The 27,098-nt window shown below is 42.2% G+C and overlaps 2 protein-coding genes and 5 non-coding genes across 9 annotated transcripts; 6 read left to right on the top strand and 1 right to left on the bottom strand.

The window, feature by feature from the left end:
• The first annotated feature begins 1,496 nt into the window (after positions 1–1,496).
• Eif4a2 (eukaryotic translation initiation factor 4A2) lies at positions 1,497–7,640 on the top strand. Of its 3 annotated transcripts, none has more exons than XR_016537387.1 (12): positions 1,497–1,602; positions 2,407–2,452; positions 2,553–2,685; positions 2,968–3,107; positions 3,837–4,005; positions 4,095–4,204; positions 4,408–4,551; positions 4,840–4,977; positions 5,215–5,304; positions 5,527–5,606; positions 6,042–6,151; positions 6,864–6,954. XR_016537387.1 is itself a non-coding variant. In XM_090343519.1 (11 exons), exons 1-11 carry the CDS (start codon positions 1,574–1,576, stop codon positions 7,006–7,008), a joined length of 1,224 nt encoding a protein of 407 aa, XP_090199645.1. In that variant the 5' UTR covers positions 1,498–1,573; the 3' UTR covers positions 7,009–7,640. The 3 variants fall into 3 exon arrangements, 1 of the variants encoding a protein (XP_090199645.1); XR_016537388.1 differs by having other exon boundaries at positions 6,042–6,147; positions 6,864–6,949; XM_090343519.1 differs by lacking the exon at positions 6,042–6,151 and having other exon boundaries at positions 1,498–1,602; positions 6,864–7,640.
• LOC150069074 (small nucleolar RNA SNORD2) lies at positions 2,798–2,866 on the top strand. The gene has a single exon (XR_016538618.1). It is a non-coding gene; the product is annotated as a small nucleolar RNA SNORD2 (small nucleolar RNA).
• Positions 4,228–4,354, top strand: LOC150069075 (small nucleolar RNA SNORA63). The gene has a single exon (XR_016538566.1). It is a non-coding gene; the product is annotated as a small nucleolar RNA SNORA63 (small nucleolar RNA).
• Positions 4,590–4,768, top strand: LOC150069076 (small nucleolar RNA SNORA81). Its single transcript, XR_016538567.1, has one exon. It is a non-coding gene; the product is annotated as a small nucleolar RNA SNORA81 (small nucleolar RNA).
• LOC150069077 (small nucleolar RNA SNORA63) lies at positions 5,018–5,149 on the top strand. Its single transcript, XR_016538564.1, has one exon. It is a non-coding gene; the product is annotated as a small nucleolar RNA SNORA63 (small nucleolar RNA).
• LOC150069078 (small nucleolar RNA SNORA4) lies at positions 5,330–5,469 on the top strand. Its single transcript, XR_016538585.1, has one exon. It is a non-coding gene; the product is annotated as a small nucleolar RNA SNORA4 (small nucleolar RNA).
• Positions 7,631–22,233, bottom strand: Rfc4 (replication factor C subunit 4). The gene is made up of 11 exons (XM_090343542.1): positions 22,141–22,233; positions 20,497–20,637; positions 17,922–18,000; positions 15,301–15,380; positions 14,349–14,468; positions 9,676–9,819; positions 9,150–9,270; positions 8,579–8,704; positions 8,051–8,131; positions 7,859–7,975; positions 7,631–7,788 (listed from the first exon to the last, which is right to left on the bottom strand). Exons 2-11 carry the CDS (start codon positions 20,625–20,627, stop codon positions 7,693–7,695), a joined length of 1,095 nt encoding a protein of 364 aa, XP_090199668.1. The 5' UTR covers positions 20,628–20,637; positions 22,141–22,233; the 3' UTR covers positions 7,631–7,692.
• Positions 22,234–27,098: the final 4,865 nt, after the last annotated feature.

The raw sequence follows: 27,098 nt of genomic DNA on the forward strand, positions 1-27,098 counted from the left end.
AGTGATAATTCTAAAGAAAACATCTAAAGTAGGTGTCAATTGATTAAGCCCAGCCCACAATCACTTGCTTTTATCTTCACACAACCAAACAGTTGGTCCCTGTGGATTTTGGCCGAGCATTTCCTCCCATGTCTTTAGTTTCTGGGCTATTTTTAGGCAATTTTGAATGAGACAATACCTTTCTCTGTTTTCTGAAAATGTCTGGCCTCATCTTGAACCTGGATTTGAACCTAGTCTGAAGGCTAGGTTCACTTTTACTTTGTGTTAATTTTTGCCTCAGTTCTTGGCCTAACTTCAAATACATTTTTGGGGTGAAAAATAGTACTTAGAACCAAATATCTTCTGTAACCTAAAAAAATTTTCCAGTACAGCAGGAAATATTCTTTTGGGTGTTCCTGATGCTATCTTGGTTCATGAGTAGGGCTGTTTTAAAATTCAATGTTAAAATATCCTTTTTCAGTGTTTAAATGTCTTTTTATTTCTAGAGAGTGGCCTGTATTTAGCTGAAAACCTCTGAGCTTAGAGAGCCATCTAGTTTATTGAAACAGGAATAATTGCGTTGCTCTGAATTTCAAAGCAAGACGAATTTAGACCGGAATTAAAACCTGTCTAGTCCCAAAGTAGCACTGCGTAATCAGCCCAAAACCCCATTTACATTCCAGCCTCACAAAAATGACTGATCCTTAGCCATTATTCACTTGCAAAGTTAATGTTTTTTAACCAGGCATTTCTTCCAGCTGCTGAGTGAAAAAGCATTCGCATTATTTTGCTGCTAGAGAGCTCGAGAAAAGACCAGAAGCAAATAAAAATAAAATTGCTACCCCAGGGGCATCTGTAAGTGACATTGGTATTATTATTTTTTTCCCCCTTCGTTCTGCAAATCGTCCCTGCAAACTGGAGATTCTGAGACGCGCTCGGGGCCCGACGTTACTGTATTTATTTATTTATGGATTTTTTTTTTTTCTTCGAGCAGAGGAGTTTTCCGCATTGAAGATCTGAGCTGTTTCAATGGTTCTGGAGTCAACGATGGTGGTTCTTCCCGATCCCGTCCCGGGCGGAACGCGGTGGTGTGAGCCCCGGGTCCCGACGCCCCGCAGCGAGCCCGGAGCGCAGACCTCCGCTACCCCCCCCCCCACCGCGACCACCAGGCCGCGCCGCCCGCGCGCCGCACGACGCGGTCCCCGGAGCCCGACCCGCCTCTGCGTCACGGACGCGGAAACCCCGTAGGAGCGGGGCGGGAGGCGAGAGCGGAGTTCCGTTCTCCTCGCTGCTATATCCTTCCGCCGCCAAGGCAAAGAGTCCCAGCTCCTCCCCCCGCCCCTCAATCCTAGGATCTGCAGCCACGCTATCCTATTTGCGGAGGGGGGTGCGGGGAACTTGACATTTGGATATTCGTCCTCGATCCCGTGGGGATCGGACGTGAGGGAAGCACACCGGGGTGCGCTTCTTGTGGTTAACCGCCGAGCGGGGAGGAATTCCTCCGCCATAAACGGGTTCCGGCCGCGAGCCTATAAAAAACGGGTGGCGCGGTGCGGCTGTCTTTCCAGTCGGGCTCGGAGGCGTCCTTCGGATCATGTCTGGTGGTTCTGCCGACTATAACAGGTACGGCGTGGTCTTGGGGTGCTGGCCATCCGTCTCGGAGGGCGGGCCCGCCCGACCTCGGGATGGGCGGCGCGGAATTAGGGGCTGGGTGCTGTTTTTTTCCACAGTAGGGTACCCTCCTGCCCTTCCAGAGGCTTCCATGATGGGCAGGGCCCGGGGTTGCAGGGAGACCGGTGGGGGCGGGGAGGAGGGCGGGATTGGAAGCTGCCCTCCTTCCCAGGGACACTGTCACACGAACTCTGCGGTCTGCGCTCCCCGAGCCGGACGTGACAAGCTGTTAGAGGCCGTGGCGCAGTCTGCGTTAGGTACTGCGTACCCCGGGCTCCCGAGCTTGATTGGCGGCCAGCCGCGCTTGTGGGGGGCTCTGGGTCTTGTAGATGAGAGGGTCGGGTGGTCGCGGCCGGGCCGGACGCCGGCGGGAAGTGAGCCGGCATCCGGGGTGCCGACGAACCGTTGGCGTAGCCCCTCGCCTGGCCTCTCGGTCCGCGTCAATCACCGGGGCTTGCGCAGAGTTAGGGGCGGAGCTAGGCGCGTGGAGCTCTCGCGAGAGGCTCCGCGGCCTGGACGGGAGCTCTGGGCTCGGAGCTGGGGAAGGGGCTACCCCTGGGGCCTGCTCCCTCGATCCCATCCCGTTGAAGGGCACGCGATGCCTCATGCTGACCCCCTGCCTCAGCCTCGCTGGTCTGTGAGGTGGAGAGGCGTCGGGGAGGGTAGAGACCCGGGGATTGTGTAAAGGTCACGGGTCGGGACGGCGGCAACTTGGTCAAGGGCTGTATTGTCTCACTGTAATGTTCTTGTCTCTAGAGAACATGGCGGCCCAGAGGGAATGGACCCCGATGGTGTCATCGAGGTAAGGAATGGGTGTCAATTTTATGAGCCGTCGAAAAGATGCGGATGAGATGGACGGTCCTCTTATTTATTGTTTATTTTTTTTCCCCCCGAACTTACAGAGCAACTGGAATGAGATTGTTGATAACTTTGATGATATGAATTTAAAGGAGTCTCTTCTGCGAGGCATCTATGCTTATGGTTTTGAGAAGCCTTCAGCTATTCAGCAGAGAGCTATAATTCCTTGCATTAAAGGTAAAAGAAAACGTGGTGACTTGTAAGGTTAATTTCACTGTTGAGCATTGAGGTGGCCCATAAAAGGGAGAATAACCTTTGGGGGACTACTAGCACCTACTTGTATTCCTTAAAGTGAAATGATGGCAATCATCTTTCGGGACTGACCTGAAATGAAGAAAGTACTCACTGCTGATCACTTGACTATTTGGGCATAATCATGTTCCAACTGGAATACATGGTGTGTAGTAGAAGTGACAATTTTGCTGTGGGATCGGTAAATGTGTATCCTACTTTTTTTAGGATATGATGTGATTGCTCAAGCTCAGTCAGGTACTGGCAAGACAGCCACATTTGCTATTTCCATCCTGCAACAGTTGGAGATTGAGTTCAAGGAGACCCAAGCACTAGTATTGGCCCCCACCAGAGAACTGGCTCAACAGGTATTGATAGTGTAGTTCAAAAAAAAAAACTGCTTGCGTGTTGCATAGGTTTCAGGTTTCACAACTGAAGAATTTAAGACAGTACAAATTGCCATCCTTTATCCATGCATGCAGGGAGTTTGTGTTCAAAGTTAAGCAGGAGGTGGGTGAATAGGTAGTTTATTGTAAGCAGGTGGAATGCAAAGCTTTCTGTTAATGGTGGACTAGATGTATATCCATTTTTTTAAGTTGAATCCAGTTGTGCAACATGAAAACTGCAGTGACATGTTACCATTTGACTGTCTCAGTAGTTTGTGATGCATCTGTTGCATGCTATGATTTTGAAGCTTAATGCCATAATTGGCTTTTCAGTAAAATTTTCTAATAAAGCCTTAAACTTCATTAAAATGATTGTAAGGCAGGGGAGTTAGTACCTACACTAGCAAAATTGGCCAATATTTGCCCCAGTTGTCATTACAGAACTTGTTTCAGTATTACACCTTCCTACACATGGAATAAAGTAGGAAATTTTGTAAATGCCTAGCTGATATCTGGGATGACAAGATCCCAAATTTGACCAAAGACAGTAAAGATATTAAGGGAATTAGGTGTTGTTAAGCTTGGAAGTAGTTTTGTGCTGTGCATGCGTAAAAGCTGTTTGGCAGGCCAGTATTTGCCATTATGCCTTGGAAACTAGTATTGAAAAGTTTACAAATCTACAATGGAATAATTATGGTTTTCGGCCTTTAGATCCAAAAGGTAATTCTGGCACTTGGAGATTATATGGGAGCAACTTGTCATGCTTGCATTGGTGGAACAAATGTTCGAAATGAAATGCAAAAGCTGCAGGCTGAAGCACCGCATATTGTTGTTGGTACACCAGGGAGAGTGTTTGACATGTTGAACAGAAGATACCTTTGTAAGTAATGTTTGTTCTTAAGGTCATAACTTTGTACTGTTGACAATAGCTGTTGGGAGTTTGAAATTCTGAATGCCTTTTTTTAATAGCACCAAAATGGATCAAGATGTTCGTTTTGGATGAAGCAGATGAAATGTTGAGCCGGGGTTTTAAGGATCAAATCTATGAGATTTTCCAGAAATTAAATACGAGTATTCAGGTAAGCACAAAGCTAAGGCATCAATGCAGGCACAGTTACAATATAACTGAAGTGTTGTATTGTCGTTCCCCCTGCTTAAAGCATACGATACATTACTATCTCTGTCTAGCTTCATTCCATAGTAAGACAGAGACGCTTGGTCTCACACATTAATATTAATTATTGTGAAAGTTCTGTTCACCTTTAACTGCTTTGTTTTTAAGGTCGTGTTGCTTTCTGCCACAATGCCAACTGATGTGTTGGAAGTGACCAAAAAATTCATGAGAGATCCAATTCGAATCTTGGTCAAGAAGGAAGAATTGACCCTCGAAGGAATCAAACAGTTTTATATTAATGTTGAGAGAGAGGTAATTTGTCTTTGGTGTTAAATAATATCTATCTTGTTTGCTTCTTGTATAAGCACTGTGCTAAAATTGCAGAAACTAGGATCCTGTCTTGGTTTCTGCAATAATGATAGCAGAGTACACACAAGAAGAAAAGTAAACTGCACTAGATTCTGAAGACTGGGGTGGACCTCTTTCTTAATGTCCAGTGTCCTTTGTCTTAAGATTTGGTGCAATATGCTGATTGATAATAAGTAAATTTCTAGTAAAAAGTTGGAAACTAAATGCAATCTATTCTTTGAAATACTTAAGGAATGGAAGTTGGACACACTTTGTGACTTGTACGAGACACTGACTATTACCCAGGCTGTTATTTTCCTCAATACAAGGCGCAAAGTTGACTGGCTCACTGAGAAAATGCATGCCAGGGACTTCACAGTTTCTGCTCTGGTAAGAGGTATTCTAACTTCATAGTGCCAATTGTCTGTCACAGCAGGACTTAGACTACAATATAGCTGCTAAGTGCTGTGTTGTCGTTCCCCCTGCTCAAATTAAGGTTGTTTCTTAACTATACCTGTCTGCCATATCCCTGTAGCAGCCAGGGACGCTTGGTCTCATACATTTTTGAGAAGACTCAATGTAGACCTAGCAGCTAGTTCTTGAGTTAGTTTGTTCATTTTCTTGCAGCATGGTGACATGGACCAGAAGGAGAGAGATGTTATCATGAGGGAATTCCGATCAGGGTCAAGCCGGGTTCTGATCACCACTGACTTGTTGGTAAGTTTGGCTAAAACTTTTTAGTGTACCAAAAGTTAATTTTTGGGGAAAGGTTTTTTAATAACCTTTACCGACTTGGGCTATTTGGGAGAATAAATGGACCACTTACTCCACAATGGGCTATACCATTTCATATAGTTCATTACTAATTTTGTGGCCTACATTATTACATCATCCTCAGTTTCTGAATTAGGATTGTGAACGTATACTTGTATTTTTCAGGCTCGTGGAATTGATGTGCAACAAGTGTCTTTGGTTATAAACTATGACCTGCCTACCAATCGTGAAAACTATATTCACAGGTGAGAAGAGAAGGCAGCACCTTAAACTGTTTGTGCATTGGCGAAATAAATTACACGTGTTGGTTTCCTACAATGATTTGTATGGAAGGTAACATCGAGTCAAGGACTAGATTAGTAGGACATTAATTTTAGTGAAGTACCTAAAAGTTGGGAAGTCTGCTCAGAGCAAAGTGGGAAAACGTAAATGTTGGTCAGATTGATTATGATACAGAATAGGTTGCTTTTAGATCTCTTGGTGTTTTTGTTTGACCTTTATTTTTAGTGATCTTGTGTCCATCCATGTGCTTTTTCTTGGTGATTCTATATTTGGGATTTTCTTGGTGTTGCTGGCAGCATTTTCAGTGATCCCTGGTTTAGTTATAGTGGCTTTATCCCTAAATAAATTGAATTGTACTTTGTTATATGATGTAAAAAAAGACTTTTTAAAAAATGCAGGAGTCGATAGCAGCAGTTGATGACGAGATGGCACTCAGAAACGGCGTGACGTAATTTAGGACGTGGATTCATAAGCGAAACAGGACACTGTTTGAATAAAGAGCGAGTCGGTATTTATATTTGTTTTTCTTTTGTCATGATTATTTGATACTTAAAAGTTGTTCCAGCCAAGGCATTTTGTATGCTAGCATTTCTTAGGGAGCATTAGGTGGTTTGTATTGTCTGGTTTCTGTAGGAAGTTAGAGAGCTGTTTTTGGAGGTAACACGTTTGAGTAATTCAGTATATATAACGTGTGAAACTCAGCAAACAAAGCAGTGATAAGTTTGGGCTTACCCTACCAAATTTGTTTTCCCACTGGAAAAGTTGCTAGGTTTTAGAAAATAGTTAACCTACAGCATTTTGTATTTACAGTTTACAGTTCCAGAAGTGCGGCGAGTGGATTACATAACTGTTCTCTTTTTATCACTGGTGTTTGCATCTGTCCCAGGCTGACTACTACTCTTGGCTGGCCCACTTTGGTATAGGCATTAATTTCACTACCCCAAACACAAAACTGCCATCTGCTTTATTAGAATGCTCAAGGCGCCTGATAAAAATCTTTTTGCAGCCAGACAAGCCTTGAATCCTTTTGGCACTAACTGCAAAGGAAGATTTTTTTTTCCCTCCATGTACTGATTTTAGCAGCTAATGCTCCAATTAGAAGCACGAACTATAACCTTGATAAGTAAACAGCAGCTGGTGGTTAACAAGTGGATCATCATGTTCATAAACAACTGAGAAGTAATGTTCTTCTGATTGTCCTTTTTCTTTCTCTTACACAGAATTGGCAGAGGGGGTCGATTTGGGAGGAAAGGTGTGGCTATAAACTTTGTTACTGAAGAAGACAAGAGGATTCTTCGTGACATTGAGACTTTCTACAACACTACAGTGGAGGAAATGCCCATGAATGTGGCTGACCTTATTTAATTCCTGGGATGAGAGTTTTGAATGCAGTGCTCGCTGTTGCTGAATAGGCGACCACAACGTGCATTGTGCTTCTTTGGGAATATTTGAATCTTGTCTCAATGCTCATTACGGATCAGAAATACAGATTTCGATAGCAAAGCGACATTAGTCGTGAGCTCTGTGAGGAAAGTCATTGGCTTCATCCTCTTTAGAGTTAGACTGTTGGGGTGGGTATAAAAGATGGGGTCTGTAAAATCTTTCTTTCTTAGAAACTTATTTCCTAGTTCTGTAGAAATGGTTGTATTAGATGTTCTCTATCATTTAATAATATACTTGTGGACTAAAAGATATAAGAGCTGTATAAAATCGGCCAATTATGTTAAACTAGCATATCTGCCTTTACTGTGTTTCTCAGCCTGAATAGAAAGGCCTTTAAAATTGATTTTTTTTAGAAAGCATTTGAATGCAGTTTGTTTGGTATTGTATTTATTCAATAAAGTAATTAGTGCTAAGTGAAATGGACCCTGTTGCTAAAACCCCAGCAAGCAATCATATCGTAGGTAGGGTTAAACTCCCAGTAAAATTGCCATATTGCACATGTCTTAATGAAGTTTGAATGTTAAATAATAAATTGTATATTCACTTTAAAAAAAGTGTGGCTCACTTTATTTGCACATACAAAAAAAGCCAGGTTATAGGGACTTTTTAGCAGTTCTGAGTCAGCTGCTGCATCAGCGTCGCACAAAGGCTGATTAGCTGCAGGTGTTCATCGGCGCCATCCGCTAGGCATTTATCCACATCCTATAAGGAAAGGAAGGCAGAGGTCAGTGAGGTGTTGGATGGCGTGTGGACAATAGCAACTCATACTTACAGCAAGCTTTTCTGCAATGATGGACTTCTGTTTATCAGAAAGGTCACTGCTCTCTACAATCACATCATGAAGCTGGCTTACAAGTTGAGTTGCTGCATGACCATCATCAATTAAGTCCTAAACAAAAAGATTTGGGTTGGTATTCAATTGTTTCTGAGAAGCTAGCGAAGGGAATGTGAATGTAGAACTTACCTTGACCACAGCTTCTAGTTTGTCAAAAGACCCACTCCGACACGCAGTGACTATTCCATCAATGGTTTCAGCTGGTATTATCTAAAAATTTGGCATTAAAACTGAGCAGTGCAAAGACAGATGGAAAAGTACTAACGAGTGATCTGGGGAGCAGAGCTTCCAGGATCTGGTCAAAGTGGAAGGAGACCACAAGTGCTACTGCTAAGTGAGCATAGAGGCTCAAGGACAACATTCAGTCCCCAAGTAAAAGCAAAACCTGCTTCCCTGAAAAAGCTGTCCACTTGCAAGTAGGACTACATACAAAACAAAAGCCATGTAGTGTCTGTCATTGTGTCAGCTATTCTTAGCTCAGCTGTGAATTTCAATTCTGTATCTTTGGGGGGGGGCACCAAAACCAAAACTGTCTGAATTCATAGTCTCTAACCTTTCTGAAGTATTTGCTTTTAATGCTGTATACTTTGCCTGCAGCATGAAGTTTATATTTGTTGGTAAGTATAATTACAATTTCAAAGTATCCAGTACTCTTACCCCAGCAATGTCTGTGATCACTTTTTCCATGACCTCATTTCCACCTGTTAATCGAGTAGCACTTTGAAGAAATGTGATGGCTTTCCTTAAGTCTCCTTCTGATATTTTAACAAGATAAGCTATTTCCTGAAAAGAGATAGAGGGGTTATTTTTTTTTAAACTTGCAACAGTCAATTGAAACTTTTAAACAAAAACCACTGGTGGTGGACAAAGAAACAACACATTTCTGTTTGGGAGAGAATATTGATCCTATAGTAGAAGAATTTCATGGAGAGCACTGTTCAAGTGGAGGGTAGCAATATTTTGCCTCTGTAATAAGTTGCCAGAGATAAAAGTTTGTAGTGTTTCCTGGGTCACATAAAATGAACAAAATTAAGTTCAATAATACTGAAGTCCTATAATATTGAAGAATTATTAGCTAGGAGAATTAAAAACTATTGTCCTTATGCAGTGTCAGGCTGAAAACTGCCCTAAGAACAGAGCAAGCAACACACATTTATCACTTTCAGGACCTCTTCCTGTGCATCTCCACTAAAGGAATTAGTCATAGCAACCAATAATTAGCAATTACCTCAGTACTAATTTTGACATTTTCCTTCTCAGCAATTTCTAGTAACCGCTGCTGTTGAATTTTATCTGACAGAGGTTTGAAGCGGAACTTTGAACATCTAGAGGTCAGAGGTTCAATAATTCTGAAAAAGATTGGGAAAAACATGTTGGTGTCCTTTTTGAGAATGTTCTCAGAACTCTTTATAAAGAACAAATCAATATATTAAAATTTTGCCTTTTTCTCCCTGTAATTGGGATTATCAAGATAAGGCTGCTCCCTTCATATATCCCAGAACAGGAAAGTGGCTTCTGAATGATGTATCAGATTCTGATACATATAAAAATGTTGCATGAATATACACAATTATGCGCTAATTTTAAAAACCAGATGTAGCAAGCACATGCTTGTGATCTAGCGCTTAGAAGGCTGAGGTAGGAAGGTTACACGTTCTATCTTTATCAGCCTGGGATAGGCATATAGACCTCTTAAGAGCAACCACAAAAAAAGGCTGTCTAGCATCAACCTATCTTCAAAACAGTATACATACCTACTGACATAATTACAGATGAGACAGAACCGGGTTGTTTTAGACTCTTTTTCCATGGTACGTCTTAAAGCTGCCTGAGCAGCTGAGGTCATAGAATCTGCTTCATCAAGAATTACAATCTTAAAAGGAGGACATGGCTTCCCACTAATTCAGAGAAACAAAGGAGTTGAACATTAATAAGTAGTATTCATTAACAGCTTTGCTGAGATATGATATATACTGTAATTCACCTACAACAAATTTTTTTTTCTTTTTTGGTTGGTCGTGGGGCCTGGGTGCTCTCCCTGAGCTCTTTTGCTCAAGGCTAGTGGTCTACCCCTTGAGCCACAGCCCCACTTCTGGTTTTCTAGTAGTTAACTGGATATAAAGAGGCTCACAGACTTTAGTGCTTGGGATGGATTTGAACTGTGATTCTCAGATCTCAGCCTCCGGAGCAGCTAGGATTACAGGTGTGTGTGAGCCACCTCGCCCAGCAACAAAGTATTTTTTGTATACAACAAAATACTTTTTTGGTTTTCTCCAGAAATGCTTGAAATGGAAAAGTATGTATATATGTATATTTACGTATACTTAGTTACAAATGAGACAAAATTGGGTTGTGTGTACACGTACATAACATACATACATGTACACTGTTCTTTCCTGTTAGGTATACTTATAAATTAGGCACAGTAAGATTAGTAATAACCTAAAAACTGAATTATAACTATGTGGTAATAAAATTGCCAAGTTACTAAACTTGTGCTTTTTTGGGGGGGGAGGAGGGACTATTACTAAAATGGTTATTTAAAACACAAACCCTGAAATACTGACAGTTGATTTGGTAACAGAGACAGTCACTCAGAATAATGAATGGGTTGTCTTAGGTAGGAATGAGATTTCATCACACTCTAAATGCACGATCCTTGGGCTTTCTCAAGGAAAGTGCTCTAGTACTTGAGCACCACTTCCAACTTTTTCAGTATATGTGGTATTGAGGAATTAAACCCAAGGCTTTGTGCATGCCAAGCAGGCACTCTACTGCTAGGCCATGCTCCCAGCCCCATGAGACTTTTATCTGCAGTAAACTACCAAAAAAGCTGGAAATAGACCTGTGACTCAGAGTAGCTGAGTGCTAGATCTGAGCAAAAGAAAAAGAGGATCACAGATACCTACAGGCTCTGAGTTCAAGCCCTCGGACAAGCACACGCACACAAAAAAAAAAAAAAAAAAAAAAAAAGGAACCCTGCTCTTTGTTTGGTAGGTAGAACTTCTTGGACTTTTCTCCCAAGCTGGCTTCTTGCAATCTTCTATATCCCAAGCTAATGAGTAGCTAGGATTACAGGCAAGAGCCATTGGTGCCTAGCACATTTCATTTTTTTAGATATTTTTCTAAAAGAGTACAATAGCTGGGTCACATGGTAATTGTGGTTTACATTTAGAGGAACTTCCCAAACTGTTTTCCAGGACATTGTATCATTTTACATTTCAGCCAGCAATATATTATGAACCTTATTATTTCTCTACATCCTTACCATTAAATAGTTTTCCAAATAACTAATGTTGATGATCATCTTTTCATATCCTTAGAGGCCACTTGTAGCCCCTCCACATTTTTTTGGGGGTGGTGGTGACGGTACTAGGCTTGATCTCAGGACATGGGCACTGTCCCTTAGTTATAGCTCTACTTTTTCAGCCTCCTGAGTAGATAGAATTTGAGCATGAGCTGCTGTGGTGGTTGAAAATCTTTCTTGAGAAATACCTATTCAGATCCTTTTTAGTCAAGTTATTATTGAGTTTTAAAAAGTTCTGTATAGTCTGGATATATGGACTTTTCCAAGTATATGATTTGTAAATATTTTTCTCCTCTTTGTGTACAAATGAATTTGGCTACTCTGTATGAAATGCTTTTCCTATCAAACATGGCATTATAACTAGATGAAAATTATACCAAGATAATGTGTGAAAGGAATAGAGAGATTTGAAATCCCTCACCACATTCATACTTCGTGACAGGCCCCAAGGTCTCAAACATTACTATACCTAGTGCCAGACAAACACTCAACTCTTTTGTTTATATTGCCTTTTTTGGAAAGTGTCTTACTTTAAACTCTCAATTATTCTATCTCTATCTCCTGAATATGAGATTATGGATATGCACCACCATGAGTGGGTAGATCTAGTGGTCTTTTATCACAATCTTTCTTTTACATGGTAGGAAACTAGGCGCCATAGAGGTTGTGAATGTATAATTAATTTAAGAGGGACATTAACAAAAAGAAAAGAAAAGAAAGCCAGGTAGCTCACACCTGTAATCCTAGCTACTCAGGAGGCTGAGATCTGAGGATCACGGTTCCAAGCCAGCCTGGGCACAAAAGATGTAGAGAGTCTTATCTCCAATTAATCACTAGAAAACTAGAAATGGGGTTGTGGCTCCAGAGGCAGGGTGGTAGCCTTGAGCTGAAGAATTCAGGGATAGCGCCTAAACAGAGTTCAAACCCCATGACCCACAAAAAAAAAAAAAAAAAAAAAGAAAGAAAAGAAAAACTAGTTAAGATACTGAAACTGGACCCCTATTTCTCACTCACTCATACAAAAATCTAAAGGAAAAATGCAGAGAAAATCTTGGAATATATAGGCACAGGTAAATATTTCCTGAATAGAATTCCAGTTGCCATTGACAAATAGGGCATTAGAGTTTTTACACAGCAAAAAAAACAACTGTTCATGTCAATAAATAATCCACAGGAGCCGGGAGTTTGGCCTAGTGGTAGAGTGCTTGCTTGCCTAGCATGCACAAAGACCCAGGTTTGATTTCTTGGTATCACGTACCTAGAAAAAAAAAAAAACAGAAGTGATGCTGTGGCTCAAAGGGTAGAGCTCTATCCTTGAGAAAACCCAAGGACAGTGCTCAGACCCTGAGCCCAAGCCCAGGACTGGCAAACTAAGTAATCCACAGAATGGCCTTTTCTGTTTATGTGGTACTGAGGAATTGAACCCAGGGCTTCATGAATACTAGATGAGTACTTTGTCACTAAGCCCATTCCCAGCCCTCTGTAATTTAGACAAAAGTATGATTTAACATAAAAAAGGAACTGAGCTGGGCCCTGGTGGCTCACGTCTGTAATCCTAGCTTCTCTTAAGACTGAGAGTTGAGGATTAAGATTTGAAGCCAACCCAGGTACTTAAATCCGTGAGACTTACCTTTAATTAACTACCCCCCAAAAGCCAAATGTAGAGCTGTGACTTAAATGGTAGAACACAAGCCTTGAGCAAAAGAAGCTCAAGGACAGAGGCTAGCCCTCAGTTTAAGCCAGCCCAAAGATCAGCATGTGCATGCAAGCACACATGCGCACGTGCGCGCGCGCACACACACACATGAAAATGTGATGCGGGAAGAGATAACAATGTTCAAGAAGAAATGTACTCACTACTTTACTTATGTAACTGTAACCTCTCTGTTCATCGTCCTGACAATAAAATTAAATTTAAAGAAAGGGGGCTGAGAATGTAGCTTATTGGTAAGAGTGCTAGCCTTGAGCAAAAGAAGCTTACACCCTGAGTTCAAAAGCCCCAGGATGGCCAAAAAAAGGAGAAAGAAAATGTACTACTTTGTATTGCTATACAAAAGAATTCCTGTGAATGAGTAATTTATAAAGAAATGTTTATAGTTTTAGAGGCTATGAAGTTCCAGAATGAAGGGTTATATATGCTGAGGGCCTACATATCATAACATAGCAGATGGCATCACCTGATAACTTTTTTTATTAAAACTTTATTAAATTGAGTTTTTACATCATATTTCAAATGTCATACTCTACAAACAAGTATTCAAGAAAAAAAATCTCTATGCAATCATAGGCATATAAATTTAAGAATATAGTTAAAATTAAGTTGTCTTTCCATGCCATAGATACATAATGACCTATATATCAATGTCTTTAGAATATATATCCTATCACAGACCTATATGTCTATGTAGATGTATTTATATCTCCAAATTCATGCCAATGACCTAGAATACCTGAGTATTGAGTCATCGCTCTTGTATTGTTTCCATCCACACCCCCATATTAAGGAGACCATGTGTCTTTTGTTCCTTTAGTCTTGGCTTGTCTCACTCAACATGATTTGCTCTAGTTCCATCTACTTCCCAGCGAATGTCATTATTTTTTCTTGTCTGGTGGCTATGTAGAACTCCACTGTATGCACCACATTTTTGTATCCATACAAGTGTAGTGGGTTGTTTCCATTGCTTGGCTATTGTGAACAGTGCAGCGATGAACATGACAGTGCAAGCCTGATAATGACTTTTAATAAGGCCACTAGAGTGCTTTTCCCTCATGACTTCTAGCTATCTTTCAAGGTCTCACCTCCAAATACCATTAATGTGAATTCAGGGATTAACTTTCTAACACTTTTAACTTTTCAGGCAACCTACAGCCTTTATTTAAAACAAATATAGGGCCTGGCAGTGCGCTCGCCCAGCATGCACAAAGCCCTAGGTTCGATTCCCTGGCACCCATATACTCAGAAAAAGCTGGAAGTAGCACTGTGCCTCAAGTGGCAGAGTGTTAGCCTTGAACAAAAAGTATCTAAGGACAGTGTCCAGGCCCTGCGTTCAAGCCCCAGGACTGTCAAAAAACAAAACCAAATATAATAACCAACATTATGGAAAGGACAAGTTCACTTACTCTGAACGACTTCCTGACACAGTTAACTGAGCAAAAGTTTTCACTTTCTCTCGAACAACTTGTATTCCACGTTCATCAGATGCATTTAACTCAAGAACTCTTAATCGAAACAGTTCAGGCCTATTTAAAAATGCAAAAAAAAAATATGAAACACCACATGGCATGCAAATAACTCAGGCATAATCTTTCAACACTTAACATTTTGTACATGTTATGTACAAAATTATGTACATGTTTTGTTCATGTTATGTAGTTAACATTTAGGCATTTTTCATCAATGAAAAAGTATATGTCAAAAATTTGTATAATAAACATGTTAACAAAGCTACTGTAATATATGGTATTTAACATCCAACATCAGATATCAAAGTAATGTTATATGTTACAATATGTTAGCACATTTTGAATATTTCCAGAAGGTGGCTTGCTATAAAGAGAATTAGTATATTAAAACATGATTCTATGTTGTTGTTTTTGTTTTATTTTTTGTCTTGCTTGTTGGTTTATACGTCTTTGGAAAGGTAAAAGGGGCACAGAAATGGAGGCACAAATGGAGAAGAGTTTCATGGGATTCCCTGCTCAGGCTTTTTTATTTTATTTTTTTGTCAGTTGTGGGGCTTAAACTCTGGGCCTGGGCACTATCCCTGAGCTCTTCAGCTCAAGGCTACCGGCCTACCCATGGAGCCTCAGCCCCACTTACCATTTTCTAGTGATAAATTGGATAAGAGCCTCATGTTCTTCAGTGCCTGGGATGGCTTTGAATCATGATCCTCATATCTCAGCCTCCTGAGTAGCTAGGATTACAGTGCCTGATCCTTATTACTATTTTTTTTTTTTTGCCATGCTGGAGAAGCAGGGTTTACACATGCACTCTTATCACAGATAGTAATTGATACACACACACAGCTGAGCTAGTCTTTAAAAAGACAGATTTAGTGAATTTTTAACTTACCCAAACAGTTCTCTAGCTGCTGCCAAAATAGTGGATGTTTTACCAGTTCCAGGTGGTCCATAAAACAAGAGATTAGGAAGCTGTGGGAATTAAATTTAGAATTTTGTATGTTGAATTCTGGCACAAATGACTGCAAATACATGTGAATGGGAACTGGAGGCTCAAGTGGTAGAGCACTAGCCAAAATTCCAAAGGTCAAATAAGAATGTAAGGTGTTGATTTCAAGCACTAATACCAGCACACACACAGGGAGATACACACATACTGTGTCTGTGGAATGATATGGAAACTTCCCTAACAAGAAGGATCAAGGCAAAACAAACACTGGTGAGGAAAAGGATTCTGAACGGTTTTGTAACCTAACTTTTGTTCAAATGTATACTGTAGACAAAAGGAAATCTAAAATCAAAATGCTCCACAATCAGGGCTAATGCTCTACCACTTGAACTACAGCTCTACTTCCAGCTTTTTTGGTGCGTAATAGATGAGTCTTACAGGTTTTGCTACCTGGGCTGGCTACAAACTTCAGACCTCAGCCTCCTGAGTAGCCAAGATGACAAGCATGAGCGGCTGGAACCTGGCTCAGAACTTTGTGAGTACCAGTGTGACCGTGACACACTGAACACATTTTTCATGATATTAATGTAATTTGTAATTTCATATATATCTTTATATATGAAATATATACATATATACACATACATGCACATATTCATACATATGCATACACGTGTATAGTTAGTAACAGGGTTTTAAGTCAGTGCCTTGCACTCTCATTTTGCTTGCTTGCTCACCATATATACACATATATGCACACAAATGTTAGGATTTGCATCCTAAATGTGCTCTAAAGGCTTATATACTAAAGGCTTGGTCACCTGCCTTGAACATTACTTTCACTTTTAGGATCAGGGCCTAGTAGAAAGAAGTTAGGTCGTTGGAGGTCTAACTTTTTTTTTTTTTTTGCCAGTCCTGGGCTTGAGCTCAGGGCCTGAGCACTGTCCTTGTACTTTTCTCAAGGCTAGAGCTCTACCACTTGAGCCTCAGCACCACTTCCGGCTTTTTTCTATGTATGTGGTACCGAGGAATCGAACCCGGGTCTTCATGCATGCTAGGCAAGCACTTTAACCACTAGGCCAAACTCCCGGCCCCTGGAGGTCTAACTTTGAAGGGGATAGTGGGATACCAACCCTCGTCTTCTCCCTTTTGTATTTTCTGATTGTCATTAGGTAAGCTGTTTTGCAATGTGTTTTGTCACAACCACAAAGAGCTAACAAAGTAAATATTTCTTTTTTCTATTTTCTTTTTTTGCCAGTAGTGGGCCTTGAACTCAGGGCTTGAGCATTGTCGTTGGACTTTCTCAAGGCTAGAACTCTACCACTTGAGCCACAGCACCACTTCCAGCTTTTTTCTATGTATATGGTATCAAGGAATCGAACCTGGGTCTTCATGCATGCTAGGCAAATACTCTACCACTAGGATAAACTCCCGGATCCCAAAGTAAATATTTCTAAATCTCAAATTAAAAAACTTTTGGTTCCAAGCATTTTAGATAAATAATACTGAATCTATATTGTAATTACAGTAAAAGAATAAAAGTCCAACCCAAAGGAATATCTAATTAAAAGCTGCCAGATTTAAGGAAAAAAATCTGGAACACAACACAAAAGCCATATCCTACTTTGACTTTACTGAGTACTTAAAGCACTTGCAAGGGTTGTGGCATAGCTCAAATGGTAGTGTTGGCCTAGCATCCTCTGGATCCTCCCTCGGTTCACCCACACACAACATGAACACAACATTACCAATTAAAATTGGTATTTCTTCACCTGAGTTTTGCTTGTCTCTGAATAAGCAAGTACACAAATTACTCAAGGATATTTCTATCCTATATATCCTAGCAGAAGGTAACAGTGCTATCAGCAGAATTAAATGTCTCAGGGAGAGTGCTGAGGCCCTGAGTTCAAGCCCCATGACTGACCCCTGCCCCCTCCAAAAAAAAATCCTAAAGTTAGGTAAACAATTACACTTTCAAAACATTTTTATAAGGTTTGCTTGTTTAGTCTATCTCTCCTCATCAGAATAAAAGCTCATGAAAAAAGAGATGTAACAAAGATACACAGAATTAAGGACTCATTAAATATTTATTGAATTATGGTTATACAACTAATATTAAAAACGCATTGGATAGACAGCAGACTACAAAGGAAAAAAGCTGAACAAACAAAAGATTTAAATTAGGGAAGTGGAACTGTGGCTCAAGTGGTGAGAGAGCTGGCCTTGAGTTGAAGAGCTCAGGGACAACAGCCAGGCACCGAATGTTAAGAGTTCCAGTCCAACAACCAATTAACTACTGACAACGACAACAACAACAAAAATGGGCCAGGAGCTTGGCCTAGTGGTAGAGTGCTTGCTTAGCATGTGTGAAGATGGGGGTTCTATTCTTCAGTACCACATACATAGAAAAAGTCAGAAGTGGTACTGTGGCTCAAGTGGTAGGACTCTAGCCTTGAGAAAGCACAAGGACAGTGATCATGTAGAGTTCAAACCTCTGGACTGGCAAAAAAAAAAAAGATTTAAATTATAAATCTCCAAACGACATCGAACTCTCTGCTACTCACATCAGCTCCTTCTAAAGATTTTTTCAGCACTGCAACTACTTCTTCCTGGAAAGCAACTTCATCCACACATTTTGGGCGACTGGGGATGGAAGAGAGAAAGATGATTTAGTATACTATGTCAGCCATACAAAAGTGTACAAAAGTATCAAGTGGCCGGGTATGGTGGTTCATGACTGTAAGCCTAGCTACTCAGGAGCCTGAGACCTGAAGATCGAGGTTCAAAGCCAGCCTGTGTACTAAAGTCTGTGAGACACTTACCTCCAATTAACCACTAGAATATGGGAAGGAGGGCTGTGGCTCTATGGTGGTAGCCTTGAGCTGAAGAGCTCAGGCACAGAGTACAAGCCTTATGACTGACCAAAAAAAAAAAAAAAAAGAGAATAGGGAATAGGTAAGCATGAAGCCCTGGATTCCATTCTTCAGCAGAAAAGGCCAGAAGTGGTGCTGTGGCTCAAATGGTAGAGTGCTATATTTTTTTTTGTGTGTGCGTGGGTCATAGAGCTTGAACTCAGCCTGGGCATTGTCTCTGAGCTCTTCAGCTCAAGGCTACCACCCTACCCTTGAGCCAAGCCCCACTTCCCGTTTTTTTCTAGAGATTATTTGGAGATAAAAGTCTCAGGTCCTTTTGTGCCCGGGCTGGCTTTGAACCTTGATCTTCAGATCTCAGCCTCCACAGTAGCTAGGATTACAGGCATGAGACACCACGCCCAGCCAGAGTGTAATCCTTAAGGAAAAGAAGCTCATGGACAGTGCCTAGACCCTGAGTTCAAGCCCCAAGACTAGCTAAAACAAAACAAAACAACCCTCCCCAGATAAAACACCAAGAAAGTCTTGTGTGATCCTTTTGCTAAAAAACTACTGACAATTGTCATATATTAATGGAATGAAAAACGTGCTTTATAATTGAAAGTAGGTAGAAATCTTATTTGTATTTAAGGAAATATGTACTAATGGAATAAAACATTGTTTACCTTCTATCTTCACTGCTTGTACACACACAAAAAAATGAGCCAGTTTCACTAGCAACACTTCCTAATAAATCAAGTTTATTTCTTAAGTGAATACTTGCTTAGCAAGTAGTATCATATTTTAAGAAGATAATGAACCTTGACAGATAAAAATATTTAATAATTTAATTAGAGGAAATTATTTTGTTAGTATAAACTTAATCTGTATCAAGCTGGGCATAAGTGGCTCACATCTATCATCCTACATACTCAGGAGGCTGAGATCTTAAGATCCTGGTTTAAAGCTATTCTAAGCATAAAGTCTATGAGACTCCTAATTCCAATTCACCAACAGAAAGCCAGAACTTGGAAGTGTGGCTCAAATGGTAGAGTACCAGCTTGAGCAGGTAAGAATAAAAGGCCCAAGTTCAAGCCCTGATACTGGAACATACACAAAAATAAAAACAGGAAAAAAAATGCTCAAACTATAGTTAATATCAACTCTCAATTATTAAAAAACAAAAACTAAGGGGCCGGGAGTTTGGCCTAGTGGTTAAAGTGCTTGCCTAGCATGCACAAAGACCCGGGTTCGATTCCTCGTACCACATACATAGAAAAAAGCTGGAAGTGGTGCTGAGGCTCAAGTGGTAGAGCTCTAGCCTTGAGAAAGTCCAAGGACAGTGCTCAGGCCCTGAACTCAAGCCCAGGACTGGCAAAAACAAAAACAAAAACAAAAACTAAGAAGACCTTTACTGAAGGTCTCTTTACTAAAAAGGTTCACTACATTGAGGCAGAAAAGTACTAAGCTTAATCAATATGAAACACAATAATATAAAATTTTCATCTTACATCATTAATAAAAGTGACAAAAAAGTTATAAATCCAAACCTCTCTGCTTAAGTAATCAAAACCTAGATTTTTAAATAAGCGCTGGTAGAACCAGACAAAGCATGAGGGCCTTAAAGCCTACAAATAGCCTGCAAACCCTGTATAATAATTCACTTTTTCATCTAATGACATCTGATCATTATAATTACTTGTAATAACGTAGCTGATAACAAAGTGCCACTTTAAGTGTGACTTTGGTAAAATTGTACAAATTAAACTTTAAAAATGTTCGCTTATTAGTAATAAAAAGTAAACATCATAACTTATACCCAGAAACTTGAATTTCTTCACATCTTTAAAACTGCAGGATTGAGGGGTCGAGAGTTTGGCCTAGTGGTAGAGTGCTTGCCTAGCATGCATGAAGACCCGGGTTCGATTCCTTGGTATCACATGCATAGAAAAAAGGCTGGAAGTGGTGCTGAGGCTCAAGTGGTGGAGCTCTAGCCTTGAGAAAGTCCAAGGACAGTGCTCAGGCCCTGAGCTCAAGCCTAGGACTGGCAAAAAAAAAAAAAAAAACACCAAAAAAAATTGTAGGACTGAGTTACTAAGTTCATTTATAAAGTAATGGAATAAAATTACATCTCTGTAGGTATCTTTCAATTGCAAGGTTCTGGGATTTCGGTAATTAGGTGATTTTCAAGGAAAGCATGTAAATAAAGCAAATAATAATTCCCTCTTACATTAAAAAAGTGATCAGAAATGGGAATTGGTTATTTCAGCAAAAAACACAATGTTCTTACTATTTTTCCACCCATGGAACAGGTTTGACTTTCTTGTTTTCTCCACTGCTCCCTGCAGTGGCAGCTGCTCCTCGATCTTTGGTCAATGGTGGTTTAGTACTGACAGATGTGCCTTTTAGAAATGCCTGCATGATTTATTCCCTAAAAAAAAAACAAGAAAAGAAAAAAGGGAAGATAAAAAGAAACTCTGCCTTAAAGCATAATTAACAAAGCAAAAGCCACTACTTCATGAAGGACATCACACCATAACCCAGGATGCCCTTGATGCATATTTTAGGGGTCCAGAGGGGTGCAAAAGAGGCCAAAGTCCTTAAGGAACTTAGAATTTATTTGTAGGGAAGGAATTATAGAGCAAACATAATCTCATCTCATGTCAGGAAGTTTGTTTGTTGCCCAAGCTGGTGCTTGAACTCTGGGTTCAAACTCAAGGGGAGTGCTCTACCACTTGAGCCACAGCTCCCCTTGCACCTTTTCTGATAGTTAATTCATAGGCTTTTCTGTCCTGGCTGGCCTTTTATGCAATCCTCATATGATTAGCTAGGACTACAGGTGTGAGCCACTGGTGCATGGCTCAAAGATTCTTAAAAGCTTCTAAAACCAATGGTAAGTATGTCACTGTGCTGAAGGAGTCTTTCTCTAGTCCTTTCCAGTCACAGGCCTAGCTCTGACTCAGATGTTGAAACTGGAGGCAAGTGGGAGTGCTTGGTCCACAGATGAGAGAGAACCTTTCCTTGGGCCTCCAGCTCCATTCATGAGCCTATGCTCCTAGCAAAACCAGGACCCACCGTGAGTGTGAGTGAGTGTGTGTGTGTGTGTGAGAGAGAGAGAAAGAAAGAGAGAAAGAGAGAGAGAGAGAGAGAGAGAGAGAGAGAGAGAGAGAGAGAGAAAGGGAGAGGGAGAAACACCTTTTTTTTAGTAACAAACTCAACTGGAGAAAACCAAACTGCAAAGAGCAAACTGCAGCAATTTTGTGTATTTATACAGAACTCCTCCACAGTGATTAGTAGTAACATTTAATCATGCTTGCAGGATGTTTTCAAGCGGTTAAACACACATGTACACAACGCCTCTGAAAATCCCCAGTATTCGGGATAATCTATTCCCCTCACCCCCACTATTATACACCCCGGAGTATGAAACCGTGTCAGCTACGTGGTCGATGTGCAATTATCACTCTTGATTCTAGCTTTGTCCCTCTGCAAAGGAAGGAACTAGTGTCTGCAGCATGAGGCAGATCAGTTACATAAGACAGCACATAGGGACCTCTGAGCTTGGCGTGTGGGCGTATTCAATCGACTCAGTGATAAAAATAATAAACGGAGTAATGTTAACTGCAAATGAACGGCTAAGGGGGTACTCGTCTCTGGACCCCGTCATCCCTGCCCTTTGGCCCGGGCCGCGGCGGGGCTCCCGGGGACCCTCGGGCTCGGGAAGTCGACCGCCGGGGCAGTTTCCCCACCTGGTCACCTTGCAAACCTGCTTCCCGCGCGGGGCGGCCCCAGCCTGGGCCCTTGAGGCTGGGGTGACCGGAGCGAGCCCGCCTCTGGCTCGCTCTTGGGATTCAGGGTGGAGAACAAGCTGGCGTGGTGGTGGATTCTCGGCTTCGTCCTGCAACCCTCAGGACAGCCGGCGTCGGATACTTACGGTAGCCGCGGTCCCCTCGGTGGCCGCGTTTCGCGCCACTCGGCGGTGGTCGCAGGGCACGGCGGGAAACCTGGGTCTGTGACGCGTCACTTCCGGCCAGAAGACCGCGGGCGGCGCGTGCGTCACTTCCGGCTGGCGGCGTTGCTGATTGAGTGAACTAGGACGGCCGCACCGCCGAGACCGCTGCCGGCTTGGCCAAGGATGTGCCGGGCCCGCTGCTCCCGCGTTCGCCTCCCGCTGGACGCCACGGACCAAGGGCTCCCTGTGGGAGTGGCCTGGGCCCCGGGGCCCCCCGCGAGGACTGGGGACCACTGTCTGTCACCACTGACGACTTCCTTTCCGCCGCGAGCGTCTCTCATGGCGGCGGCGCGGTTTGGCCCCGAAGCACTGAGGTCCCGGAGCGTGGAGCCGATCTTCCTCCAGGAGGGGGCGCCGGGCCGGCCTCGGGCTCGCCGGGTTGCTGAGCTACGTCCACGGGCAGTGGTGTGGCGTCTTTCCCTTGACCTCCGGAGGGCACGGGGCCTGCCTTCGGTGGTGTTGCCCTGTTGGAGAGGAGGAGGGCCGTCCCTCCGACTGCGGACTTCTTCCCATTCTCGAGTTCCACTCAGAAAGCTAGGGGTGAGGGAGCGCAAAGGCCGAAGCCGGCCGCCAAAGTCTGGTGCCTGTAATCCCACTCACGTGGAAGGCTGAGGCTGACAGGAAGCCGTTGGCTAGGGGCCGGCCTGGCAGGAAAGTTAGCGAGACCCCCCTTCTCATACCATAGCTGGGCGTCCTAGCTAGCCTGGCATCCTCAAGGTACGTGGAGGCAGACATTGAGAAGATGGGAAGCCAGGCCAGCCTAGCTGAGACTCGGGTTTCCATGGAGGGAATGGTGGAGGCGGTGGTAGGTAGCTGTAACTCCAACTCCATCAGGAAAGCCTTTTGTAGGCAAATAGCGACTCAGGTGCAGAGGCAGTGAAGATCCCATCGTGTGTGTGTGTATTCCTATATATAATAATCAGTAAAAAAAAAAGGCCGAGGTCTAGAGGTGTTGTTCACCAGCATTGCACAAAATCAGGTCCTAAGTTCAACCTCCCCCCCCATTCTGAGAAAAAAGGAAAAAGATTGATAATTATGTTTAACATCACCAGGGTTCAGGCACTGTGGACTCTAGGCAGGTGTCCAAAGCTGACCCTTCTGGATCATCTGGTAAGTGGATGATGACATTTTGGTCTACAAAAATGCAGAGTGTGACATTGTTAATGCTCCATGTTATTGGTTGTCTTGCAACAAATGTTGAGTTAATATTGAAACACTGTGATGATCTAGCAGGAGGCAAACAAGAAGATATGATAGCTTTGTAGACAAAGTTTAAGAAAATGATCTGTGATCCAGGGGCAATAGGGAGGCTGGGTGGCTACATTTTAGGTCTAACCCAATCCAGGGGTTAACTAGATTCATTAAAGGTGATTTCTGCTGCTTTGTGATTATCAGAGGCTCGGAATAGTATGAGGCATACATCTGGTTTATATTTTCCTGATTAAGCTGTACACTTAGATGTTTAAATATTGAATTAAAGATAAAGTTTGATGAAGCTGAAAAAAAGATTTGTGAACATGGACAATCCACAGTTGCTACTCAGCAAGTATCTCAGCCTCATAGAAGCTCATGTTGCAACTGAATCTCTCACAGAATCAGTTTCCTTGTTGAAATTTAATCCTTACAATCCCAGGATTAGTGCTTTGATTTAAAGAAGCTCTTGGAAGTAGTTTCAGCTTTGTGCTCTTGCCCTTCCACCTTCTGCCATATGACTTAAAAGACTAAGCAGGTATTGGCAGGCATCTTAGTCTTGGACTTTTCACCTGCAGTAATTTAAGTTTCTGCCCATTATAAATTACCCAGTCTTATGTTCTGATACAGCAGTACAGACTAAGACTTTTTTCATTGCACTATTCAGTAATATATATTTAAATGCATTTCTCCTAAAAAATAACCCAGTTAGTATGAGATGGGAAACCAGACAGGTGCATCCAAACAGAACTTGTTTCACTGTATCGAGCAAACACTCAGTTGAAATAGAAAACCATATTTGTAGGGTCTCATGTGGGCCAAGCATATGCTGTAATGGAAAGAGAAAGCATTAAATTTGGATAACAACACTGGAATACAAAATGCTGGAACAAAAAAAAATCCAGAGTTGGCTAGCCTCTCTTTCAGATATGCTAAAGGTCAACTTCACAGAATCAGTCAACTGCAGAACCAGAGCTCCTGAACAATCATTAAATGTCACTCGTAGTGAGGGCTTTAGCAGTTCACAAAGGGCCCCCAGTGGGTTGTGTGAGTGAAGGGGAGCCAGGCCCCTGGACTGGACCATGTGAGGAGATAAGATGGATGGGCACAATGCAGGCTCAGGGACATTCAACAATGGTGCCCAAAGTCCCAAGATTAAGAATGTCAGGAATATCCATAGTTTATACCTACCTAGCACTTCCTAAGCTGTGACATGTAGACATTATCACCTCAGCTTGTTGTTGTTGGGCATGGGGCTTGAACTCTGGGCCTGGGCTCTATTCCTGAGCTCTTCAGCTCAAGGATACCACCCTACCCCTTGAACCACAGTGTCACTTCTGGTTTTCTTCTGGTTAATTGGAGATTAGAGTCTTATGGGCTTTTTAGTGCCAGGGCTGGCTTTGAACTGCCATCCTCAGATCTCAGCCTCCTGAGTAGCTAGGAATACAGGTGTGAGCCACTGCTCCCAGCCCTCAGTTTGTTCTTATGCCATCGTGCTTCTTTCAACCTTGGCATTGTTGGATATGATGACTATCCAACATGGTATGCATGGGTTTTGGGACATGAAGTAAAAGCGGGATTTGGATTAGCGCCTCTGTGAGACAACGGGGCAGAAGAGCATTGTGTCTACAGGGTGTTATGGGTCAGCTAGGATTTGGACAGGGATGAGAATAACTAAGGGGTGGGACAGGACTGTTATAGAAGTCAAAGAGAGAGGTGGGCACTGTGGTCTGGGACATCCTCTTCATCTTTGGCCTGAATGTTTGTGATGGGAAAGCAGAAGGATGCTGTGGGGAAAGTCCAAAAAAGTGTCCTAGGTGCAGCCCATGGTATGGGTTTCCTGACAAACCAACATTTGATTGTAGCAACTGGGCTACTTGTGCTAGGCATATGATTAATAAAAACGTGACTCCAGGACCCTTTCCAGATCACAGAGATGCCTCCCTGTGAGCATAGTCAGGGAAGGCCTAGAGCCTGGCTTAATAGATTTATGTATACACTAGAAGAAAATAAAACGGAACAAGTTATCAAGCTGAGTAATTTGCCTTTTATGTGATAGTAGGCCATGGGAAATTATTGGAGTTGGAACTCACAATGGGTGTAATTCTTATAGCTGGGAGAACTCCTGAACAAAGATCATCACTGTCTTGGAGATGTGGTCACACCCATACCCTCATGTACTTAGGTCTGTCTTGATTCTTCTTTGTACACATGTGGAAGAAGAGAGAATTTAGTGAGCACATTAGTATGGCTTAACTCAATATTAGCAGAGCTACTTACTGAAACTTGGGCAAACCCAGAGTTAGGACAAACAGGAAATCTAGAAGTATGTGTGTGTGTGTGTGTGTGTGTGTGTGTGTGTGTGTGTGTGTGTGTGCTGCTAAGAGAGCCAAGGACTGCAGACCTTTTGACAGATTTCAAATATATAGATTTAAATACATGGCTAGTGTCTTTTTTATATGTGTCGCTTAGTTTCTTTAATACTTGCTGACTCAAAGATATGTATGTAAAATAAAGTTAATTTCAGTGTGAATACTTTTATTATCATACATTAGTAAAGGAGTTTCATTGTAGCATTTCCACATATGTATACAATGTTTTCAAGTCAATCTGTCCCTCATACCCTCATCACTCTCCCTTACTCCCTTTTTCCTTTCCCAACACAAAGACAGCATAGCACTAGCTCAAAAACAGACATGTATGTCAATAGAATAGAATAAAGGACTAAAAATTAAACCCATACAGCTACAACCAGTTGACATTTGACATGTTGACAGCATCTTTAATAAGTGGTGCTGGCGTAACTGGACAACCACATGTAGAAGACTGAAACTAGATCTGTCTCACCTTGTACAAACATCCATTAAAAATGGATCAAGGGAGGCCAGGAGTTTGGCCTAGGGATAGAGTGCTTGCCTAGCATGCACAAAGACCGAGGTTTGATTCCTCAGTACCACATACATAGAAAAAGCCAGAAGTGGTGCTGTGGCTCAAGGCCCAGGACTGGCAAAAAAAAAAAAAGGATCAAGGGAGCCAGCCTGGTTCAATGCCTGTAATCTTAACTACTCAGGAGGCTGAGATCTCAGGATCTCAGTTCAAAGCCAGTCTGGGCACTAAAGAACATGAAACATCTACAATTAATTACAAGAAGACAGGAAGTGGGGCTGTAGCTCAAGGGGTAGGGCAGTAGCCTTGAGCTGTAGAGCTCAGGGACAACACCCAGGCTGAATTCAATCCATGTAGCTCACAAAAAAAAAAAAAAAAAAAAAGGATCAAGAGGGGCCCAGTTTTTGGCCTAGTGGTAGAGGGCTTGCCTAGCTTGCACGAAGGCCTGAGTTTGATTCCTTGGTACCACATATATAGAAAAAGCTAGAAGTGGTGCTGTGATTCAAGTGGTAGAGCTGTAGCCTTGAAAAAGCCCAAGGACAGTGTGGGGGCCCTGAGCTCAAGGCCCAGGACTGGCAAAAAAAAAAAAAAAAAAAAAAAAAATGGGCATGATGGCTCACTCCTGTAATCCTAGCTACTCAGAAGGCTGAGATTTGAGGATCATGGTTCAAAGCCAGCCTGGACACTAAAGATGGAGAGACTCATCTCCAATTAATCACTAGAAAGGGAAAAGTGATGCTGTGGCTCAAGGAGTAGGGCAGTAGCTCAGGGAAAATGCCCAGGCCCAGGGGTAGGGCCTGAGT

The sequence above is a fragment of the Megascapheus bottae genome, chromosome 1, assembly GCF_031878675.1.
Source record: "Megascapheus bottae isolate mThoBot1 chromosome 1, mThoBot2.hap1, whole genome shotgun sequence".
Lineage (NCBI taxonomy): Eukaryota > Metazoa > Chordata > Mammalia > Rodentia > Geomyidae > Megascapheus > Megascapheus bottae.

Coding starts and splice junctions, on each gene's coding strand:
- Eif4a2 (XM_090343519.1), top strand. CDS start 1,574: ATGTCTGGTGGTTCTGCCGACTATAACAG. Junction 5,305..5,526: donor TGATCACCACTGACTTGTTG/GTAAGTTTGGCT, acceptor TGTATTTTTCAG/GCTCGTGGAATTGATGTGCA. Junction 5,607..6,863: donor CGTGAAAACTATATTCACAG/GTGAGAAGAGAA, acceptor TCTCTTACACAG/AATTGGCAGAGGGGGTCGAT.
- Rfc4 (XM_090343542.1), bottom strand. CDS start 20,627: ATGCAGGCATTTCTAAAAGGCACATCTGTCAGTACTAAACCACCATTG. Junction 9,820..14,348: donor GTGTCAGGAAGTCGTTCAGA/GTAAGTGAACTT, acceptor TCTCTGAATTAG/TGGGAAGCCATGTCCTCCTT. Junction 9,271..9,675: donor ATCTGTAATTATGTCAGTAG/GTATGTATACTG, acceptor AATCTTTTTCAG/AATTATTGAACCTCTGACCT.